The 20,211-nt window shown below is 39.0% G+C and overlaps 2 protein-coding genes across 13 annotated transcripts in view; both read left to right on the top strand.

The window, feature by feature from the left end:
* The window catches only part of LOC120799021, a 29,245-nt gene extending 21,327 nt beyond the window's left edge, over nt 1-7,918 (top strand). For 11 of the 12 annotated variants that reach the window (XM_040143838.1, XM_040143840.1, XM_040143843.1 and 8 more), the window contains 5 exons: nt 316-390; nt 488-527; nt 702-753; nt 1,403-1,817; nt 3,981-7,918. In XM_040143838.1, the coding sequence (XP_039999772.1) occupies nt 316-390; nt 488-527; nt 702-753; nt 1,403-1,817; nt 3,981-5,702 (2,304 nt within the window). In that variant the 3' untranslated portion in view covers nt 5,703-7,918. The remainder of the gene's footprint in view (nt 1-315; nt 391-487; nt 528-701; nt 754-1,402; nt 1,818-3,980) is intronic. The other variant, XR_005708772.1, reaches the window with a different exon arrangement.
* Nucleotides 7,919-13,809: 5,891 nt separating this feature from the next.
* Nucleotides 13,810-19,968, top strand: LOC120798988 (putative ferric-chelate reductase 1). Its single transcript, XM_040143787.1, has 7 exons — nt 13,810-13,869; nt 15,071-15,150; nt 15,710-15,916; nt 17,271-17,381; nt 18,194-18,338; nt 18,885-19,022; nt 19,916-19,968. Exons 2-7 carry the CDS (start codon nt 15,073-15,075, stop codon nt 19,966-19,968), a joined length of 732 nt encoding a protein of 243 aa, XP_039999721.1. The 5' UTR covers nt 13,810-13,869; nt 15,071-15,072.
* Nucleotides 19,969-20,211: the final 243 nt, after the last annotated feature.

Here is a 20,211-nt window from a genome sequence, read left to right as displayed (position 1 = left end):
TAGAAGAAAGACTTTAGTGAGGTTCCCAAATGACCAGCCAAGCCTCTTTCTAAAAACTCTAAACTTCTATTTAATATAGTCTTGTTTCATCAGCCTGTCACTGATAAACATACAGCATGACATTTTAGTTCAGAGATTCGGAAACACACTTGTAAAACAGCGAGGGCCAAAAAGACGTTTTTTGTCATGCATGAAAATGGAAGTAAATGTAAGATTGCATGCGTGCCACGGTGGAATCATAATTGCTGAGTATCTTTGTGTGATATGTGCGCTACGATGACAGAAAGTTGTGTTATTATCGTGTTTGTTTTTCAGGAGAGCACAGTGGAGGTCCAGACGGTGGAGATGGCAGCTTACCCGACTGAGGACAACCCTCTTCAACCTGAGCAGGTGTGTTTTAGTGCTTGTCTATGTGTGTTTGCATGTTTTACCACAAAGATACAAGAAAATAAGTTGTCCCTTCATGGGCTAATGTCTTTGTTTTCAGGAAAGTGATGAATTGATGGAGTGGTGGAACACAGTAAAAGGTTAGTGGGACAGTATTCCCCTTGAATTTGAAAAAGCACTTTGGTTTTGGAAATTACAGTCCATGTTGACACGTTTGATGTAATGTTAAAGACATAAGGGTTTAAAAAAAACAACACTGTTTTATGTATTAGCTCCTTTATACTAAATGTATTATTTCTGCTTCTGGTGTCCAGGTTGGACGGAGTGGAACGAGACATCCAATTTCAGGGAGGAGGATGAAGAAATGTAAGCATAGTTTCTTTTCTTTTTTTTCTTTCATTGAAATTTTTCCCAGAGAATTTTATTTGGCATTTTGGGGCTTTTGTTTTTGTTTTTGTTTTTTTTGGATATGCTTATTGCTGGATATATGTTTCCTCGTCCAGTGTTTGTCATCTTTGGGGTTCAAACGATAAATGTAAATGTGTTAAGAGCTCATGTTTTCCTGTGTCCACCTGCAACTGTCACTTGGGACACATGCACGTAGGTAGGGCTGCAGCGGATAACTATTTTCATTCACATTTATAAATATCAAAAAATAGAGAAAAAATTGAAGTCATAACCTCTCAGAGCCGTCTTGAATTGTCTTGTTTCGTCTGAGCAACAGTCCAAAACCCCAATTTTCTCAGTTTACTATCATATGTGACAAAGAGAAGCAGCAAATCCTGCTGTTTGAGAAGCTGGAAACTGAGAATGTGTTGAATTTTCTTCTATCGTAGCATCACAAATGATTAAAACAGTGATCAAAATATTTGCCCACTATTTCTCTGTCAACCGCTGAGTCGATGAATTGACTAACCGATCCGCTCTACGTGTAGGAAACTGCTTTCTGACTGTTTGTCAGACCTTTTATCTCATGAGTTTTAAGCCCTTACAGCTCTCGTCTCTCTCTCTCCAGGGCTATGGAGCAGGCAGCTGATCGTGTCTACATGGCAGCTCGTGTCTTTGTGCGTCTTTTCAACCAGCGGGGCGCCACCTTACAGCATCACATCCTGGAGCTTTTGGCTCTGGCCGACGCCGCGGATCAGTTCCACAGGAAAACGGTAACGGCTGCTGTGGGCGGAGGGGTGGCCAGTGTCGCGGGCAGCGTGGCAACGATCACAGGGCTCATTCTGGCGCCTTTCACTTTTGGTGCCTCTATTATTGTCACGGCAGTGGGGATCAGTGTGGCGACAGCAGGCAGCATCACCTCGGCGACGGCTAATATCACGGACACAGTTCACTCCAACATGGACAGAAAGAAGGTGGAGAAGATGATCCAGGGCTACCAGGAGGAGATCAAAGACATCAGAGAGTGTTTGGAGTTCGTTCAGGTGGGGAAATGTTTGATTGGAGTTTGTGCTTTAGAAATTTAGATTGATCTCACACGGGCTTTGCAGTTGTGTCACAAATTTCCCAGCATGAAATCGCTGGAAAGGTCACCAGTGCACCACAGGGCCGACCTATAGAGACAAACAACCAGTAACGCTCGCATTCACACCTACGGGCAATTTAGAGTCACCAACTAACCTGCATGTCTTTGGGCTGTGGCAGCAAGCCCGAGCACCTGGAGGAAGCCCACGCAGGCACAGGGAGAACATGCAAACTCCACACAGAGAGGCCCCAGCTGCCTATGTTAGAGTTAATCTGAAAAGGGAAAATGATGCGGTGGTTGTTTATTAACATTCCAGCAATGTATTTCACAAACTAGCTAGCAACTAGCCGTGAAGACACCGCTTGACTCCGCTCCAGCTGTTACGGGTACTCTGCTACACGTGCTGCACACAGTGCTGAGAGTATTGTCTACTACTGTATGATAGTATTTTATGGTCTTGTATTATCTACAATGGAGTCAGAGCGCGTTCTGCTGGACAAACCATATGGCGGCACCATTTCTTAATTACCGCAAGAATCTTTTTCTGCATCATGTTCTGTTTTTAAAAAAAAAAAAAAAAAAAAAAAAAAAAATTCATATCAGCGCATATCAGACAACGTACACGCCGATACCGATATACCTGTGATAGGCCAATATCGGCCGATTTAAAATCAGCCCAGGGTCTATTTTTTTTCAACTAGTCAGTGAAATGTTTAGTCTATAAAATATCAGAACTGTGAAAAACGAGCATCACAAGTTGAGTGTAAGGTAACATTTTGTCTGACCAACAGTTTCAAGCTATATAGATGTTAAATTTATAGTGCTGTAAAGCTGTAACGACTAGCAGATCTTCCCATTAGAGGAGCTGGAATGTTTGAATGCTGTTTTCTTTTGATAGATTACTTGTAGTTGATTAATGTTCTCTCGATCCACGAATCAATTGATCAATTAATCGCTTCAGCCCTGGTATAGACATCAGTCAATGGAAAAATGTCAGTAGTGCAAGTGAATAGTCAAATAAAGTCAATTTCTATCCAAATTCAGATTTTAGTTTTGGTGGCTGTTGAACTTTACGCTGCAGCGTTGTGAGTTGTAGCATTAAAAAGAGCTCAGTTATCTTAATGTTTGATCCCACAATTGTGTTTTTGCATTTTTAGCTAGCTAACTAGACAGGGTGGCAGTTTCAGTTTAGTTAGCTAGTAAATTTATTTTTACATTTCACATGGACATCACAATAGTAATGGAACTGCACTGATTGATTTACAAGCAAGGGTGCGTTTGTGTAGCAGTACCAGCCAACACCCGTCCACAAGGAATTAACTGATGCACATATTAACACGATAGGAGCCACTGCCACTACATACAGGCTAAGTAAAGGAGGAAATGTGTGCACTGAAAATGTCATGTCTTGAGCTTTCAATTACAATTGAAAACTTACCGTGCTACACACAATTATTGCTATACACTGCTGGGAAGTGCAGACAGAAATGTGATTTAATACCCTTAAATTCATGCAATTTGTCAATATCATCCTTACCGGTTTTCTTTGATATTGGTATCGGTATATTGGTATTGAATGGCCTTCTATGTGGTATCAAGAAGGCCTTAAATTTAACTTGGCGAACCCTGCAAAAGCCCGCTACATGGGAAGAGAAATACACTAATGTACCGGGATTTCAATTTCCTTTGTTTCACAGAAATTATCACCTAACTCTCGTCCCCTCTCCTGGGAAAACTGTTGGTGACATCCTGAGATTTTTAGCGCTTCATTAACACTTTGATCCGACTGTTTGAGATATAATACACCTGAGATCCCTGTAATATATCTGAGGTGGAGAAAAAATAGCGCCAACCACACAGAAACATTTTAAGATGGAAGTAACTGAAGGGAACCCCTAAGATGGTATACATTTGAGTAAATGATGTTCTACTGATAATGTAACAAATATGAAAGGATAACATCAGATTTTTTTGTTTTAGAAATTAAACTTCATTTATGGTGAGAAGTCCTTGTGAAATATATAATGTGATATAATGCCAGGTGAAAATGTGTCTATTGAAAAAGATATTTCCTCTCTGAGACAGTATTTACCTTCCTTTCTTGTCTCTGTTCCTCTTGTAGGAAGGTATGGACACCCTGCAGGAGTGGGACTTTGAGAAATTCTCTCAGAGTGCAGCCAAAAAGGCTCTGAACCACAACATTAAACATGTGGTGAAGGAGGGTGGTCGCGCCGGGAAAGCCCTGATGATCAACACTGACAAACTCATTAGCACTGTACAGGTACTGGGCGCTGCAGGCGGCGCCGTCAAAGCTGCCCAGGCCATCACCGTCACCACAGGGGTCATGTCGGCCCTCTTCCTGGCTCTGGATGTTTTCTTCCTCGCCAAAGACTCCCATGAGCTCCGCAAAGGCGCCAAGACCAAATTCGCCACCAAGATCAGGGAGGTTTGTAAAGACCTCCAAGACGGTCTCCTGGAGCTGAACAAGGTGAAGACGCAGCTGCAGAAAACAATGGACGGCATCGAGGTGGAGGAGTACGAGGAGATCGAGGAGGTGGAGGTGGAAGTTGAAGACGATTTGGAGTCGGATCCGAAGAAGCTGGCTGAGCTGGAGGAGGAGCTGGACCTCCTGGAGGAGAAACTGGACAAGAAGGCTGAGGAAGAGCAGAAGAAGAGTAAAGAGATGGAGAAGGAAAGTCTGAAAAGTAAGGAGAAAAAGGAGGAGAAGAGCTCTAAGGAAAAAGGAGATCCAAAGGAAAAGGAGGAGAAGGAGGAAAACGGAGAAAATGATGCAAAGAAAGAGGGAAAGAAGGAAAATAAGGAAAAAGGCGAAGGAGAAAGCAAGCCGGAGTCCAACTTAGTGAAGTTAGCCGATGAGGAAAAAGAGCAGAAAAATGAGAAAATTGGCAAAGCAGCTAAAGCGGAAGTTTTACAAGAACAATCTCAGAAAGGAAGCAAAAAAGACAAAGAGACTGAGAACCGAATAACAGCTGGAAAAGACAAATATGAGAAGGAGCCCGACAAGGCAAAAGAAGACACTGGTACAAACAAAAAGACAAACGAAAAACAGAAACAGGTGGCTGTCAAAGAAAAGGAGGAAATTGAGAGCAAGTGGGGTCATTCGAAACAAGACGACTGGAGTGGAAAGCAGAGTTCAGAAAGAGTCAAAACTGAGAGAGTGAGTCAAAGAAGCAAGAGCAGCAGAGAGGCTGAGACAGGGATAAAGCATGAATGGAAATCAGCGAATAAAGAGAGAGAGGAGCAAAGTGGGAGTATGAGGGGGCATTGCAGCAGAAGCGACCAACTCGGAGAAAGAGGGAGTAAACATGAAACCAGAGAAACTGGTAAGGAGAGAGGAAGCAGCAGCAGAGATGTGGAGAGACTCACTGGAAAAGAAAGTGACAGGACGGAGGAGCAGAGAGGAGTAAAAGACTGGAGAGCCGAGATGACAAAAAGGAGAGAAGAGAAAAGAGAAGGTAAAGAAGGAAGGAAGGAAGAATCTAAGAGAGAGACAAAACAAGAAGATCACGGAAGAAGCCACGCGAGGAAAGAGCCACATCGAAATCATGAAACAGCGACGAGGAGGGAAAGAGAGTGGGGGAGAGGGACGGCCCCGCATGATGAGAAACGAGGGAGCAGGGTTGAGAGCGCGAGGAGGCAATTTGAGAGGGCAGGAGGTGAGGAGGTGGAGGAGGAGGAGAGGAGGAAGAAGAGGGAGGATGGAGAGAGTCGGAGGAGGGACAGAGATAGGAGAGAAAGTGACAGAGACAGAGAGCGTGAACACAGCCGCCGGGGATCTCGACCGCGATCCAACGGTCTGCTGGAAGACGGACTGTATATTTAGTTTTAATGGATGAATACGAAGTTATTCTGCACTTTCTTTATTGTGACCAAATTATACGAAAAGACCAAAATCAACAATGCGTTAATCCGTCTCTCAATACTTGAGGGTAGGTGGAAGAGCTATTCAGTTCCAAAATCTTTTTCATGTGTCTGACATACAAGGACAAACCTGCTTCACAAAGGTTTGTGATCGGGACGAGCAGCAAAGTCCTAACTGCATGCTGACTGGCAGAATATTCAGCTTTAACGCGCACTAGAAAGATGACGGGACGGCGGCCGCTGAACCCGAATGCGGCCGGTTATCGAGGATCGCTGATCTGACACCAAATAGGCGCCCAAAGAGAGAAAAAAAAAAACGTGAAAGCAGCCCATGAGCTGTGGTATCATCAATCAATCAGTCATATGAGATAAAGATAGACCCACTGACCACGGCAGGGCGGCGAACATACATGAAATTTCCATCACTCATTGTAGCATTAGAAATGTTAATGGTTATTTATCAGTTCTTTTGTTATAATATAAGATAAAAACAATTTTAAAAAAAGCAATAAAAACACTAGCCTAAAAAAAAAAAACCCATGTAAACAAGTAACCTGGTTTTCGTAATCAAGGTAAGGGATTAAGGAAACCTGATTTCCCCCGATGGATTTCACCTCATGTTACTGTTGCGGCCGTTGGTCGCGGAGGAGTGGAACCAACTGTCGGACCTCCCAAATCTCAACTATGTACCGTGTGTACATGTGTTTGGTTGATTTAACTCCTAGTGGGAGGTGGGTTTGGAAAAAGGAAACAAAAAAACACCACACGTAAACTTACTAGATAAAAGAAATCAGCCACGCGCACACATCCGAAGGACCTCCATGCGTGTTTACGTATGTGCAGCCCGGAGGAGCGTTCACAATTATATACAGTTAAAATAAGAAAAACCGTGATTCGAGAACGGGGTGGGGTGCGGGAGAGAAATCGCATTACTGAGCTGCTGCGTGTGTATAAGTGGATGTACAGTCACCAGGTTACGACATCGCACGGCTAATGGAGCAACATTCCAACGCTGGGACTTCTTGATGTGTGTTAAACCGTTCTTGGACAACACGGGGGAAAAAAACCTTGTCAAACAATGCGCTGTTGGTTTTCGTCTTTTCATTGGATTGGTTGACAGCAGATAAAGTTACGAGACTGATCCTGCAAAGCTGCAATCCGTGGTGTCTGTAAACGTTAAACCTCAGCACACCACTATCAACTTAATCATAAATGATAACTCAATCATGGCGTGAACTCCCTGCTGAGAAGCAGGGAGGATTAAACCATCTCTGGTTTTTGTTGAAAATAAAACCTCTAGTAGTATGTAGCCATGCATAAACATGAATATATTTAGCTGTTTTCTTTTTATTTTATCTATTATTTGTTCGGTTTAGACAATTTCTGCCGATTCAAAGCAGGTGAATGGGATTTTCTTTTCTTTTCAGTGCAACTTTGATTTAAATTTTTTTTTTTTTTTTTTTTTAAGTTAACACCAGGAACATTTTCATCATTCTGTTGCTTTCTAGAACATAAAACCAAAATGAACTGCATGGCTCTTTAAAGCCTCTATATATAGAATTTTATCTAATTATGGCATCTTTTAAATATTCTAACATTTTTGCAAAAGTTTGCAGAAAGTTTCAAATCTTTCCAAGGAGGAGTTTGAACATCTGTCTCCTTCTTTTTACTACTGAAGGCCTCTAGTTGCTTTGTATAAAATACCTTTCGCCACAGCATCTGTATAAGAATCTGTGGAGCAGATTTCCTAGAAAATCTGACTTGACATGATATAAAATACGGCATAGAGGCTGCTAGTATTTTGTTAATGCTTCACGATAACGACTTACTCAAGTTGTTGCACACTCAGGCGTAAAAGTCTTTTCGTGCAGTCGTCGTATTTCAGGCACTACAAAAACTTGCTCTGGTAAATAGAGCAGGGGGATGGAATAATAACATCTGTAATTAAGTCATCGGATCATTGTTTTCGTCACAGACAGATTTTCACTCGGTGCAATTCAACCAGGCGTCTGTGCGTCGAACGTTGAACGTCAGCCGCGACCGCTTCTTAATGTGTCTGGAATATGGTGCAATGGTGCACCTGCTCTTGTGTCTGTTGTCACCACTGATGTTTTATATCTTCACTGTTCTGTATTTTTATACAGGTGAGCGTTGATTTTCCACGGTGCCGGTTTCTTGTTGAACAAATAAATTATTAGTTATTGAAACATGATGCTGTTATGTCTTTTTGAATTTTCAACTCCACTCAAAATGACTCACTCGCTCTTTTCTTTTCACTGCTACCTTGCGAAGCAGCGGAGATTAACCTTTGAGATGCACGAGGACTCCTGTAATACAGAGAGTTTGAAGAGGCCACTAACGTCACCTCCACAATGAAAGTGTATATAAGCTTTTTGTAACTAAAACTAATACTAATTGTTCTGTGCCCGACAGAAACATAGCAGTAAAAAGATCAGGGTGGTTTTGAGACGTGAAAATACAGATGACACACTTGATTAAAGATGCTTTTTTATTTTTCTTTTTATTTTTTTTTGGTGCTCTGGTATCATAATAGCTGATCACCACTGGGGAGTAGCAGAGAGCTGAACCAGGAGCGTGTTAAAGTGCTGCTGTCATACATCAAATTCTTTCCTCTCCCATGAATCATCTCACCACTAAACTAGCTAACTGTATATAAAGTAGACAAAACCAGTTTTACCTTGAGCGGCTACAGCAGTAAAATGCTGCTCAACACAGATGCATGAGTAGTAACGTTTTGATAACGTCAGACTGACTCAAATATCTGTCACAGGAAACATTCTACTCCCGAACGGGGTAAAAGGTATGTTTTGCTGATAAAATTGTAACGGAGAATTTTTATATTAATGTAATGGTACTTTTACTTAAGTAAAGGATACTTTACTTGAGTACTTTTGAAAAGACCTATTTTAAATAAAGACTTGTAGAACTAATTATTGTAATAGATAGAAACACAGGATGAAGTACAAATGTATGGAGCCCACTTTCCATCAGAAGGGCTTTCAAAAATAAAAGAATAAAAAACTAAAGTAAAGCTGTTGACTTCATAAAAGTAGAGTAACGGAGTTAAGACACAACCTTCTGTTAATCTATCTAAATGTAGGATTTTTCCCTCAAAGACCTTGCACACACCCACCCTGGTGTTTTCAGTTCGGAGCAGCGTGGAGCTCGCCAAAAGGAAAAGAAACCGTGCAAGTTGTAGATCAATCACAGTCTGCACACATTCACACAGGCCCGGGGAGAACGTGCAACTAAAAACACCTGCATGGGTTACCCACGGGACAATGGAAAATGTTTTCAACACTGAGTGATCTGTTTCTGTATTGATGATTGTTGCCACAACGAATCGATTAATCGTTCGGTCTATAAATGTCAGAAAAACAGTCAAAATGCCCATTACGGTTTCCCCAAAGCCCAAGGTAATATTTTCAAATTAACAGTCCAAATTAACATGACAAGTGCCCAGAGATAACCTCTATTATGATTTGGCGCTACATAAATAAAATTGAATTGAATTGAATTGAAATCCCAAAGATATTGATTTGAGTTCTCACACCCACAGACAGAGAGAGAGACAACCCATTTTGTGTTTCTTTGTGGCCTTTTTGCATCCATTTGTACTTGTTCAGTGTCTCCTTTTACCTGTTTTTCATTTCTTATTACTCATTTTGTGTCTACTTTCTGGCCTTTTGGGTCTTTTTGCATCTGTTTTTGATTGTTTTTGCATGTCTTTTTAGTAATTTTGTGTGTGTGTTTTTCTTTCTTTCGTGGTCTTTGCTCGGTCTTTCTTTACTGTTAACAAACAGCCGCACACTGCATTGGGCACAGCTCATTAAAGGTAAGTATTTTGGTCAGACTGACCAGACCTACAGAATGAACAGATTTACGCAGAGCGCTGAGGGATCAATGTTACTGAAAGCTGTTTTAAACTAAAACTTTGTTGTGAAGGGTGCTTCCCACAGTTTTAGATTCTCCTGAAGGAAAGACGCCGTCGTGATGTGGCTACCTGTGTTTGGTGGAAGTTTATCGAAAATGTAAATTGTCATTTGAACAGGAGATATTTAAAACAGTTTTGTAACCTAAAATTATTTTTGTCACCAAAGTAAAATCCCCATTGTCGTGTTATTACTAATAGTTGATCAGGGAAAAGAGCCAGAGGCGTGAGCAGTCTGACACAAATGGCTGGTGGAAATTCCTGTTTCAAACCTTTGATAGACCAAAGAATGCAAAGGAAAACATAGACTTATTGACTTCATTCACAAGTTATGAAATGGGCGAACGAACCCTTTCTGGAGCCAAGAAATCCAAGTGTGCGCAAAGTAGATGTGGAGTGTGGAGCTGAGGTGGGGCATGACCCCTCTGAAGTCACGTCTGAATATCTTTATAGCGAAGCTGTTATGTTTTTAAATCACCATTTAAGGTACTATATGTGAGTTTTTACTATCACTACACAGCCAACGTTAGCATTAACAGCTGTCCGGAAGAAACGTTGCGAGTTCAGCATCAAACTTTATTCCTTAACTCGCCAAGAGCTGTCTCCAGCGGTGGAAAGCAACATCAATGTTAACTCTTGTTTTGCTTCTTTGCTTCTACGGAGGTTAGCGTGCTAACCAGCTATCCCGGGCCCTCGCAACACGGCAAGAAACCACGCAAGAAACCACGCTCGGCAGCAGAGAGACCTTATATATAGCACCTTTGGTAATAAAATATACTGACTGTGTATGTTAATAAAGAAGTTGGGAGTTTCTCTGTTTTCTCAGTCACGTCAATTCAGTCCAGGTTTTCTCGGCGGTCATTAGAGGAACTGCAGCTCCAGTATTAGACGTGTCAGTTATTTTGTCATTTAGCACTCCATTTAAAAATGTTTACTATCTTTTAGCATTGAATTTCATGGGTTTCCATAATAAAAGATTAAATGTAAACACGGTGTTGTCACGGTGTTGGTCCACCACTTGGTTCAAGACTGAAGTATCTCGACTCACTGAATGAATTGCCATTGAATGTGGTATAAATATTCATGTTCCCCAAAGGATGACTCTTAATGATTTTGGACAGGCTGACATTTCCCGTCAAAAGTTTCACTAATACAATAAAATATCCAAACATCTACTAGGTCGACTGGCAGACTGCGGACGTGACAAAAACAATGGAGTCGGCGAATCTGAAGTTACCGAAGTTAATGAACCATGACGCCGGAATACTACATGTAAAAATACTTGTCGTTTAATCATAGGGCGACGGGCTAATTCATCTTTTTGGAAAAATGAAACCTTTACCATTTTTGAAATTACACATGAATGTGCTAAAAAGCGTGACGATTGAGTTTTCCATCAGCACTTATATGCAGCTTACATTTGTGGATCAGAGACTGTGGAAAGACACAGAAATACAATATAATCCCTGTGTCAGGCGATCAGTGAACACTCATTTAACAATCTGTGTGAAAATGCAAAAGAACTTAATAAATATTCTTAGATATTTACATGCACAGGAAGATTTTCAAAAGCAAATTTGATCAGATCTATGAACTTGACATTGAACATATGTATGGAAAATACTAATATTTATTCAAGTTGCGATGTATTTATTTATAAAATTATTTTACATTTGCTCATAGGGTTTTATATTTGCGGATTGGAAGACGCATTGGTGACCTCCATGAATTTCCCGCAAATCGTCATACACCTTTGTAAATCTTGATTTTATTTATAGGTAATGGAACACTTATTTGTCAACATTATTGGGACTAATTCCTCCCTAGTATTTTGTGTTTAGTGTTGATCAGCCAATCTTAGCAGGTATGGTAAAGATTACCTGCTAAACCTCCTCGTGTTAGCATTGTCATAGCGAGTATGTTAGCATGTTGACGTTAGCACATAGCGGTCACTACTCTGTCTTACACTCCCGAAGGGTTTATGGGCACGTGCGTGGGATCATAAACCACAGACCTAAATGACGTCAATCAAGCGGGTACAAGTGATGGACAGTGTGCAGGGTTTTTCCGTTTCTCTCTTGTTAGCAATTAGCTCAAAGCATCTTAAACTTCTATTTGATTTGAATATTCCGGCACTTTATCAACTACTACTCTGTTTTCACTGGGCACTGGCAGGTGATACCCAGTTCTGTGTACTGTATTGTATAGGCACATTGTACACACTTTCAATGCTTTAAGAAAAGAAAACTGCTAGCTGCTGGTTCTGGTGCACTGAAGAATACCAATGCACCGGTGTAGAAGATGAATTTCTCTTTGACATTTAGTTTCAGGAGAAGTACGGACAGGCTCCCCCTCTACATTACCTTTATTCTGTTTTGAGCTTTTATTCACCGTAGGCACCACTGAGAAAATGGAGGTTTCTTCCCGATGTCACAAAAACAGCCTTCTTTTTCTTTGTAGAGGAATGTCTTTCGGAGAATTAATTCTTCCTTTTCCAGAGTTTCTCCTGTCGTTGAACAGGTTACACCGTTTAAAAGAACTAGTAAGAACAAAGGAAGTTTGATCAGTCTCAGGAGAGAGTCTAAAAGCCTCTAAAAAGGACTAAATACAGTTTCAGAGGCCTTTTCAGCTTTGACAGGTGTAAAAACGGGGTGAAACAACGAATCCTTGCCGATGTTGGTGTGTTAAAAGTCAAATTTAACGATATTGAACGCTGGCACAGTGTACTCCGAAATTAACCTTACGTATGTTTTAAAATACAGTAACATTACAAATTCATCTCCTTTTGATGCACAATTTTGATGCGCATTTGATAGATTTGTAGATTTATACTATAATCTTTACTATAAAATATACGGAGCGGGAAGATGGGATCAAAATGATATTCCAGTATTCTTAACTTCTCGGAACAAATCGATCTTCTCTACTGGAGCAGAAGACATAAACACGAAAATAACACTAACCTGACAGGAATGTTAGAATGCAGAGTACATTGACTTTCAGCAAGATGCCATTTGTCTTAATGATACCGAACATTCGCATTTCTGTCAGCACGGTGTCTGTAATATAGTTTCATTGGCAGGTGACGATGGATTGTAAAGTGCCCTGGGGTTAATGTTCCAGTTTGATTTACCATAAACTTATAATCATAAAATCACAATGTGCTGCCAGTGCTGTAAGAGAGCAAGACAGAATTTTACACAGTTAAAAACTAAAACTCCTCACTAGAAAAACACAAGCGTTTTAATCCTAATTGAAATATGTATCGTAAAACACTGCATACAATAATTTTGCATTCTCTACTTCACTTTTAATTCAGCATTTTTTTTATACTTCATTTTTAATTCTACTATTAAAACTGAATTTTTATGTCCTTAATTGAAATTGGGGCAAGTAATTAATGCATTGTAACTGCACTATAACTGTAATTCTGTCCCCCTCTCATTGTATCTATGTTGTTCTGATGCATTTTTTTCATCTTATGTAAAGCACTTTCAAATTAGGTAAAGCACTTCTTGACTCTGTGTTTTAAAAGGAGAGGTTGTAATTGTGGACAAATGCTGTACATTAATAAACACTTAAAATGTCCTTATATCTGCTTATGAATACATTATAATGTAGCTGCAACAATCTATTGAATGATTGTATAATGATTAATTCATTATTGCTAAATGGGGGATTTAAAGTAAAATGTCTCCCCTTTCACGAGTTTATATAAAAGTAGATTAATAATTCGGATTAACTGAAAGATCATAGATGACATTTTATTTATTAATTAACTATTTGTTAATGTATAAAGTGGGTGAACAATTAACTAGGACCAGGTTCAACAATCCAAACTTTGAACTAAAATACACTCTTGAATAAATTGAACTACTCCTGTTCAGCAAACCAAAAACGAATTTCCCCTCGACAATGGCTTTATTCGCTTCTGAGAAACCATTCAGTTGGTACAGACATAATGGAAGTGAACACCTGCAGGGCAGATAGTCAGTCAGGTGAATTCTTTCAAAGACACACCCTCTTCAGGATGCTGCATCACCATCACCACCGGGAACATTGGTGCTGCTCTTTGGAAATTTAAATTGTTCAGGTCGGGATCGCAGACACTCAGAGGAGCAGGAACAGCTGAACAAAGAACCTTCTTTCAGCTCAACATTTGACCTTTGCAGCATAAGTAAGTCTCTCAAAACTTCATCAAACCACATTTTTATCTGTGGATTAGCAATACTTATTTTTAATTGTTGTTATAATTTTTTTTCATTATCTTATGTAGTTTAATTATTTTATTTTTAAGAATTCAAGTAATAGTAACTAGTTTATTTGACAGACAGTGAAAGAAGCGGAATAAGAGTAACATTTACTTTTGTACTGTGGAAACAATGATGATTTAAGAGAGCATTTTCCATGAAATGGCTCAACCAAACCCTGAAAAATATTTTTTGTGTACTGGTGATCAAAAATGGAAATAGTTTTAATTAGTAAGTTTTAATTTAGCTGTTTTTAAGTTTGATAACTTTGTCCCCAATGCCTGGAAAACAAGGCAAGATGGACTATTTAAATAGTATTCACTCTGATTTCTCCACTATTGTAGTATAGCATGGTACTGCGTCAGGGATTTTTGAATTTTACTGTAAACGGTGACGGTCTGAAGATCTGATCGTGAATGTTACTCAAGTTGGTTTTCTTTCTTTCTTTTAACTTTTTTGTAATATTTTTTCAGAAAAAAATATGCAGCACTCTGGATTTGGCTTATATGAATTTGAATTTGTAAACCCATGTAGGCTGGACATACAGTAGCTGTATGCATGACAAAATAATAAAAGCCTTTAATTCATTATTTTCTATAGCAATGTAAATTCTAATCTATGAATATGGATTCTGTTTTTGTACAACTGAACATCTTTTCACTGGACCAAATATGTTTACTTGGTAGAATTACAGTCAAAAACTTTGTTATAATTGTGCTTAATTTCAACTTCTAAAATTATCTGTTTAAAAAAAACAAAAAAAAAACATTATGTCCTGAAATAATGAAAAAACATTTTGGCCATTTTTAAGATGTTATGGATAGGGTCGGCACACAAAAGGAGGCCTAGGGTACACTGCTGACTAATTTCCCTCCAAAGCCTTAGTACTTTTACATATCAGCAATTGTAGACATGAAGTGTGGGAACTAGAAAATGTAAAATTAAAAAATGTTATAGTCAAGATTTTGGTGAAAAAAAAAACAAAAACATGCTAAAAAACGTATTAATGTCTTAAAGTTTTTAAGAGCTCTAATATCTTTTGGTAAAAGGTTCAAAAATGAGATCTCGCTTATTTGATTTTTAGTATTTGCTCTTTTAATGTATTTTTTTTTTTTGTCTCCCTGGTAGGAATGGAACGAGGATTGATTCTGATGGTCGCTGCATTCATGGTTTTTGTGGGCCAAGGAATGTGTCAAATCGAACCAGAGGTTCGTCTTAATTTTCTCCAAATATGGCATTTAGAGGTCCTTTCCCAAGAAGCAGCTTTACTCAGTTTAAATGAATAGCTTTTTCCAAAAAAAAAAGATTTTGAACATCTCTTTTGCATAGGTTTATATTTTGCAGATGACTCCAGTGATTTAGAAATGCACTTCAACAAAGTGAACCCACAACAATATGATTTTTAAAAATCTGAAATTCATGTGTCAAATTGCTGTGTGCCCCTTTAACTCTGCCATCACCACTTTTACTTATGTCTGCACATTTACATGTAAAAACAAACATAAAAAATGTAGAGTCAGCTAGAATTTCTGACTCATTTCAATGTCCTCCAACCAAACCAGTTCAGAAAGTAATAGGTTTTAGCCTCAAAGGGAAATCATTCTACTGGAAACATATATATTATTTATTGGATGTATGTTATCACAAAAGGGTTTTCATTGTCCAGCAGGAGAACATAATTTAACTCAGCCGGACCAACTGCAAATTAGAAGCTGTTAAATGTCTACTGTGTGTGTTACTGATTGTATATGTCTGCGTGAATACCAGGTGGAGATCACTCGAGAAGGTTGTGGAGTCACTAAACTGTGTCTGGAGACACCAGACGACTGTGATCCCGCATCATGCGGCAGTTGTCTGTTTACGTCTCTGGTCACCACTCCCGTTGAGGCTGCCGATGGTCTCAACATTTCCTTCGAACTCAGAGGACGCTCAACGGATTACATCGCAGTGGGACTTACCTTAGACATATTCAAAGTAAAACACTTAAAACTAGTGAAATGTTTACGTTACCTTCATTTCAGATAATATCATTACCATCCCCCAAGAAGAAATGTTTTTTGCAGAAAGGCCTCATAAAAACAGAAAACCTAAACACGATAAATAACCCAATAAGAAAACTCAAGACATTAAGATTGCTCGTACTATGAACACAATACCAATCACAATAAAAGGTTCTTGTGGGGACAGAAAGGAAAAATCTGTTAACTAGTTAACATTTAATGCTAAAAGTAAAAAAAGCAACTACAAGTGACTAATTTCAATAATCTTTTTGACCAACTGGACAATTGCTCTTGCATTCTGTGACAGGAATTTGTAGCGTCAATGTCAAGTTACTTTTTGCAGGAAGATCTACCAAATGCCTGATTTTTTGACATTTCTAAAGACAGACTTACATTGAATGGTTGTTAATAGAGATTAATGGAGACCTGTTAACATACCGTGTCTCACATATTCTGTATGATTGTACAAATCCTCCAAAAAGATTTGGCCTGCCGGAGTTTGGTCCTTCAGAGGAATTTGAGGCCAGGCCAGACCACATCCCCTTCCCTAAATCCAACAGTCTAGATTCAAGGAGAACAATTAAATGCGCTATCTGGGCAGTTTTATGATATCCAAGGTAACAGGTTAATGACACACACCTGCCAAAAATTGTACCAGGTTAATGATAAATATATCCACACAGCATCCGTTTTTGTTATGTAACACCCTGTAACGATGTCCATGTTCCCAGCAAAGGCAAACTGACTTGCTTCTTTACGTATGCTACTGGTCTTGTTCAATATTGATTCATGACCAACTGAACACAAACAATATGACACGGCCACGTGACATTTATTTACTTGTTAAGTTATTTATTGAGTTGATAGGGACTGCCAACATTTCACAATGTTTCCTGAACTGTCCAAATAGCTAGCAAGGCTAATAAGCTAGCATTAGTCCACCAAAAAAACAGCCAAAATTTGGCTGAATACCTGGGTTCTTTTTGATGAACTTAATCTTTAATCACATATAGGTTTGGGCATTCAAAATTCCACTTTAGCCGTACCTTATAATGACCTCTACGTGCTTGTGTATAGCTTAGAGACAAACTCAGTGAAGTATGCTTGCAGCTAGCACGTAGAAATAATGCACAAGGCTCCAAAGACATTAGTCATTACAGGCTAACTCACAAATAAAGAAGGGCTGGAGGCTAAACTATTGTCTGGACGATTTCATCACATTATTGATCTATTTCTCGCTTGAACAAGGACACTTTTTGACTGTGTAACTTGCCTTGTCTTCACTGTAAGGAGGGAATTTAATTTTTCACCACTGTTTCTGTCCTCAGGGTAAAAGCACAGTTTTCATTTGTATCAATGCGGTGAACGCTGTTGCTCCGTTTAACACCGACGTACAAGACAGAGATAACTTAAATGCTGAGTTCGAGACTTCGTTTTCGGTGAGGACTGCACTGACATATCGAGGGATAAACAAATATTGCATTTAATTTATCCTCCACACATGAGGAAAATTACTTGTTTATACGAAATGGGATGAACAGAAAGTGTAATGTGCATGAACTTGTGAGCACTTAAGGATGATGAAGTCATTATTTTTTTATTTTATGTTATTTTTTGCAGTTTATTTAATGCAATTATTGATCAGATATTTAAAAGAAACCCTAAAGTCAAAATTGTTCCCACCTTTCAGACTGGGATTATGTTTCAGTTGTCATATATTCATCTGTATGGCAATAAACTTGCAGAGACCTGAAATTTTAAACACAGATGGGTAACAAGTTAAAAGTTAAAACATAAAATGTCCTACTAAGGTGTTCTCACCACCACAAGCTTCTTTTTTAGAGATGAATACCATTCTTCCAAATCATTTGATGTTTTGATGATGGTGTTTTAGATCGCTGTCAGACACTTCACTCCAAAATCTGCCAGAGCTGTTAAGTCTGGATGAGATCTGATGACTGTGAAGACCACATCATATGATTTACATTATTTTCATGCTCAAACTAGTTAGTGACCCACCATACTGTTTATCCAGGGTTTCTCTTTAATTTGTCAGCATATGTGCCGACTCCAATGTCAAAAGATTACATTGTGGCTTCACGGTAATGTACAATTTTAAACTGACTTGAAATGTCTGCTGGTTTCTTGGTGCTGATAAGAAGTAGAATGTCTTAAAAGGGATTGATCAAACTTCAACTTCATCTTATTTTAGTTTACACTCTTTTACTTTATTGTCACCTATCCTTTTCAGGAAATGTCAGACATCGAGGGGAAGATAACTGACAACGTGATCCGCTGTAGGTTCAACGTCAGCAATTTCATACCGCCCGGAGAAGACAGGAGCAGCCGTAACGAGTCCTACTTTGTCTTCTTGGGGACTGGTGTTTACAACGGAGGTAAGTGGATGCACGCTCGTGTAGAAACTTAGATTCTTTAAAAAAGAAATCCTTTATTTGAAGTTACACAGCATCTGTCGTTGTTGATCATGTGCCCCCCACCAAGCAAACTGTATGTTAATACATGAATAAAATACAAAAAGTATAAATTTAAGGAGTGGTCTGTGTTTACTGAGGACAAATTGACCATATGTGGAAAAATAATCTTCACCATATGTTTTTCCATGTAAATACAAACATATTTGACACCAGATTAGTGGTATAAATGCCAAAACAATTACTGCTTTCATGTTGTAGCCATAAATAAGAATCAATCAAAAATATCATCACTGATTTTTAAGCTCAGCGAACTCTTCTTCTTTAGATATCTGCAAGGATTGACTGCTTTCTCTTTCAAAGTGATAGTGATTCACATAATATTTCAGATGTATATTAAGGTGAATTAAATGCTCCCATTTCATTTATGTTATTAGCTCATCCACACAGCCATCTGTGAGGACATGCATTAACTTCCAAATCGTTTTTACTCTGGCTTTTATTCTTCAGATATAAATCCTATCGAAATCGTCTTGAACGGCGGCCTTCTGAACATATCCGACCCGACCAGCAACGTTGCCCCCACAGCAGCACCCACAACAATGTCCAGTACGACATCAGGAGCCAGTAGTGTTCTCCGCCCTCACGGTAAAAAACACACTGTCCTTTCATGTTTACACTTACTACTTCAGACGCTCTATTCGAGAGGGATTCAGGGTCCTAATTTAACAGATAGTTCATAAACAGTCTTCAGTATCCATTGGAGTGTCTTAGAAAGACTAACTTCTTCACATCTTTGAGCTGCCATAATTGCACTGGAAATTCCTTAGTTTTGTGTTTCAAAGTGATGGTGATCAACAAATACAACACACTCCATGCTATAAAATTTCAGCAGTTATACTAACAAACTTATTTTCTACCTAATTCCCACAGAACGGAACTGAAAAAATAATGTGACTAAGTATGCGATAAGCTGGTTTTCTTTATCTGCAAGAGGATCATTGTAATCATACAGATATTGCCTTAAACTTGATAGGATTAAACTCTCGAAGGGTTGCTTCTCTAAAACAAAACAAAACAAACAAAAAACCATATATATTTCTCTATTACCTCTAGTGGTAGCCATGCAGCATGCAGAGAGTTTTGGATTTATTTGTCCGGCTTTTAAGGCATCATTCAGTTTCTGCCTCCACCCAAATACAATGGAGACGAATGGAATTTTTTTTTTTAAATTAACAGGTGCATCCATTTCCATTAAGTCTGAGCACTGCAAAGTACATTTCCACTTACCTCCACTGAAGTGAGGTAGAGGCGGGAGACATATCTCAAAACCTGGACGAATAGAACCAAAAGTATCTGCACTTCTTTATACCAGTAGATGTTAAGTGAGAAAATTTTGACTTTTGTTTCTCTTTGTGATGATTTCTGTTCCAAATCTTTTACTGAACCGCGCTTCAGTGTAAAAGAATGGAGAGAGGTGAAAGAAGAGTTTAATGAACAACCATTTTCTGATAAGCGTTTCTGGTCTCTTTCCCTGCCAGCTTTGCTTCTCCTGCTGAGTGTCCTCACACTGTCCATCAAGCAGAGAGCCTGAAAGAGTCCAGACGAAAGCCGTGGCTTGTATGAGTCTATGAAGACATGTGCGCTGGATTTATGCACGGAGGAAGAGTGTCAACAAGCTATGTAGAAATGATCTTTTACTGAATTTATGAGGGCCTATATAAAGCTTCGTTCGCATTATACTGAGATGTACGTTGAGCTGTAGATGCAGCTAAAAACAAATGATATTCAGATGGTGTTTGCAAACTTCTCCTCCCTTTGGTGAAACAATGATTCG

Source organism: Xiphias gladius, chromosome 14 (genome assembly GCF_016859285.1).
Source record: "Xiphias gladius isolate SHS-SW01 ecotype Sanya breed wild chromosome 14, ASM1685928v1, whole genome shotgun sequence".
Classification (NCBI taxonomy): domain Eukaryota; kingdom Metazoa; phylum Chordata; class Actinopteri; order Istiophoriformes; family Xiphiidae; genus Xiphias; species Xiphias gladius.
The sequence above is the reverse complement of the archived record's forward strand: the minus strand, read 5'-3'. Positions and strand labels throughout refer to the sequence as shown.

Excerpts from the sequence above, each read along its gene's own strand:
- LOC120798988 (XM_040143787.1), top strand. The coding sequence starts at position 15,073 with ATGGAACGAGGATTGATTCTGATGGTCGCTGCATTCATGGTTTTTGTG. Across the intron at positions 15,151-15,709 it reads TGTGTCAAATCGAACCAGAG|GTGGAGATCACTCGAGAAGG; the intron begins GTTCGTCTTAAT and ends CGTGAATACCAG. Across the intron at positions 17,382-18,193 it reads AGTTCGAGACTTCGTTTTCG|GAAATGTCAGACATCGAGGG; the intron begins GTGAGGACTGCA and ends TATCCTTTTCAG.